The following is a 2,418-nucleotide window of genomic DNA, read 5'->3' as shown; positions in this document are numbered from 1 at the left end:
TCCAGCACTTGCAACACTTTCTGTATTTTCAGTATGAAAAGATTAATGGAATTATTGTGTACGGTGTATTCTCATTATTTTCGAAAGTGTTGAATATAAGTATTTCCATTAGGAATGTAATTCTATAAATATATATATATATATAAAGATTAAGAATTTTTATTAAAAGAAATTTATACGGCGTCTAAACCGTGTCATGAAAAATATTTCAATGACGTCACATCAACGTCATTAAGTTCAACGACACGTTATTCGCGTCATTGAAACCCCATTCCATGATGCAGAATAGATGTCGTGTTTTGAAAAAATTTCCACAACACGTTGTCCGCTTCATTGAAACCCCATTCGATGACACGGAGTAGATGTCATATTTTGAAAAAGTTTCCATGACACGCTAGTCATGTCATTGAAAACCCATTCCATGATGCGGAACAGACGTCGTGTTTTGAAAAAGCTACCATGAACCCCCCTTTTGACGACTCAAGTTACGACATCTAATCCGCGTCATTAAATGCCTTCCATGACGCAAATCAGACGTCATTGAAGATTTCTTGTGTTGTAGTGTATAATGTTTTATTTACTTTTTTGAGGCCATTGAAAACTATAATCCAATCCGTTTTAATTAGATACGGGGGCTTAACGTATTTTGAGAATTTTGGAAATATAGCACGTGGGACTTAGATGTTTTTGGGATTTTCAAGGTACGTGTTGCTGTCACGTGTCCAGATTTTGGAGCATAACAATCTATAATCTATTAATCGAAACCCTCGAAGCACCAATACGAACACATCAATCAACGGAAAACACAAGCCAAAGCCAAAGGAGACAGTAACCAAAGAATGGAGGAAGGTGGTCATGCATCAAAGCTAGAGTCAGAGCTAGAGCTCTACACACTTTTCGCTATAGTAGAATAGTTTAGAGGCTAGGAACGGGTGTGGGCCACCATGGGAGCACAAATGGGTGGATGTAATTGAGATTCCAACGCATGTTCCGACCTCGAATCTTTGGAACTAACTCAAACATTCCTGCACCAAAGTTCCACCTGATAACTTTGTGAGCATCTACGTGGATGGTATCCTCAATAGTCGGGTGGAAAGCTATCGCAGTTTTTGCCACCTCATCTATAGGCGTCATAGAAACGTCATCGTGATAGGAAGAATCCATCTGGAAGAAGGGAACTTTGTCGACCACCAAACGCCATTTCAAATTATCATCGCCTGCATCCAACTCCCAGACACTCAAATGATTACCAAGCACAAACTCGCTCACCCGCAAATGCCCTCGACATGCACCAAGAACCCGATACATCGAAATGGAATATCCCCGCCCTTCAGACGACATATCAAGAGGTGCCAGACTGAACCGACATTTGTCAACAATAATATGATTGCCATTAGTAGTACTGATATTACTGATATCTTGGAAGGGATCCAACTCCAGAATATAGGAGGATGCATGATCGGAACCTGAAAAATACAACTTCCCATTGCAAGCAACGCCAGCAGTTTTGATATCAAAATAATTTCGTAGGCCGCATACCACATTAACGGACTCCCTCCATTCACCGGTCTCAGAAAAGAAGATGTCCACATAGAACTCTTGACGTAGTCGCACAACCCTCCACCTATATTCAGCATTAATGGAAACCTCATCATCGAAGGTGGAAGATGAGTTGTAGCTGTAGTAGGGATCACAAATGAACCCTACGCTTACCCAATTATGGATTCGAGGAGGGGGAGGAAGAGCAACCCATTTCTTGGTGTATGGATTGCAAATGTAATAATCACGTTGATCAAGTTCGCTTGGGCAGCACAAAACTAAGTCGTTGCACGCCCCTACCACAAATAATTTTTGTTCTGGTGCGGCTTCTGAAATAACAGGTAGCTGCAAACTCATCAGACCATCCTCGTTTTCCATCCGAAAGAATGTTCCATTGTCTACAACTACTGTACCTAAAATGGGCGTTTTCAAATCACGTTGGCGACGTACATATTGCCCAACAAAATGAGAACTAGAGATGAGTTCACACCAACGCTTGGACACGCACTTGCATTGAAAAACTAACTTAATACAAGAAAGTCGACAAATGATTTCAACCAATAAAACCTCTGGGAGATCATCAACACTATCATTCATCATCATTTTATTTCTGAGTCAAACCCAGCACCATTAACAACAAATTCGATGTCAAGATTATTAAATAACTGACTCTGAGCCCCACATATCATCAAACAAACACTAACTAGAAAATAGGGAACGTGCCCTACTTCTGGGGTCATATAGATCTTGAAATTTTTTTATTTTCGTCCATTTTATTGTATTTTATTTTTAAAACTGTAGAAATTTTCACTCACTCTTCAATCTATGATTTTGGTTGGCAGCCACAGATCAATAATTAACCAAAATTAGCCTTGGTTC

General features: G+C 39.8%; 1 protein-coding gene across 1 annotated transcript; it reads right to left on the bottom strand.

The window, feature by feature from the left end:
* Positions 1 to 915: 915 nt before the first annotated feature.
* LOC117628937 (F-box protein At5g49610-like) lies at positions 916 to 2,142 on the bottom strand. Its single transcript, XM_034361481.1, has one exon. The coding sequence runs from the start codon at positions 2,140 to 2,142 to the stop codon at positions 916 to 918; it is 1,227 nt and encodes a 408-aa protein (XP_034217372.1).
* Positions 2,143 to 2,418: the final 276 nt, after the last annotated feature.

Source organism: Prunus dulcis, chromosome 5 (assembly GCF_902201215.1).
Source record: "Prunus dulcis chromosome 5, ALMONDv2, whole genome shotgun sequence".
Lineage (NCBI taxonomy): Eukaryota > Viridiplantae > Streptophyta > Magnoliopsida > Rosales > Rosaceae > Prunus > Prunus dulcis.
The sequence above is the reverse complement of the archived record's forward strand: the minus strand, read 5'-3'. Positions and strand labels throughout refer to the sequence as shown.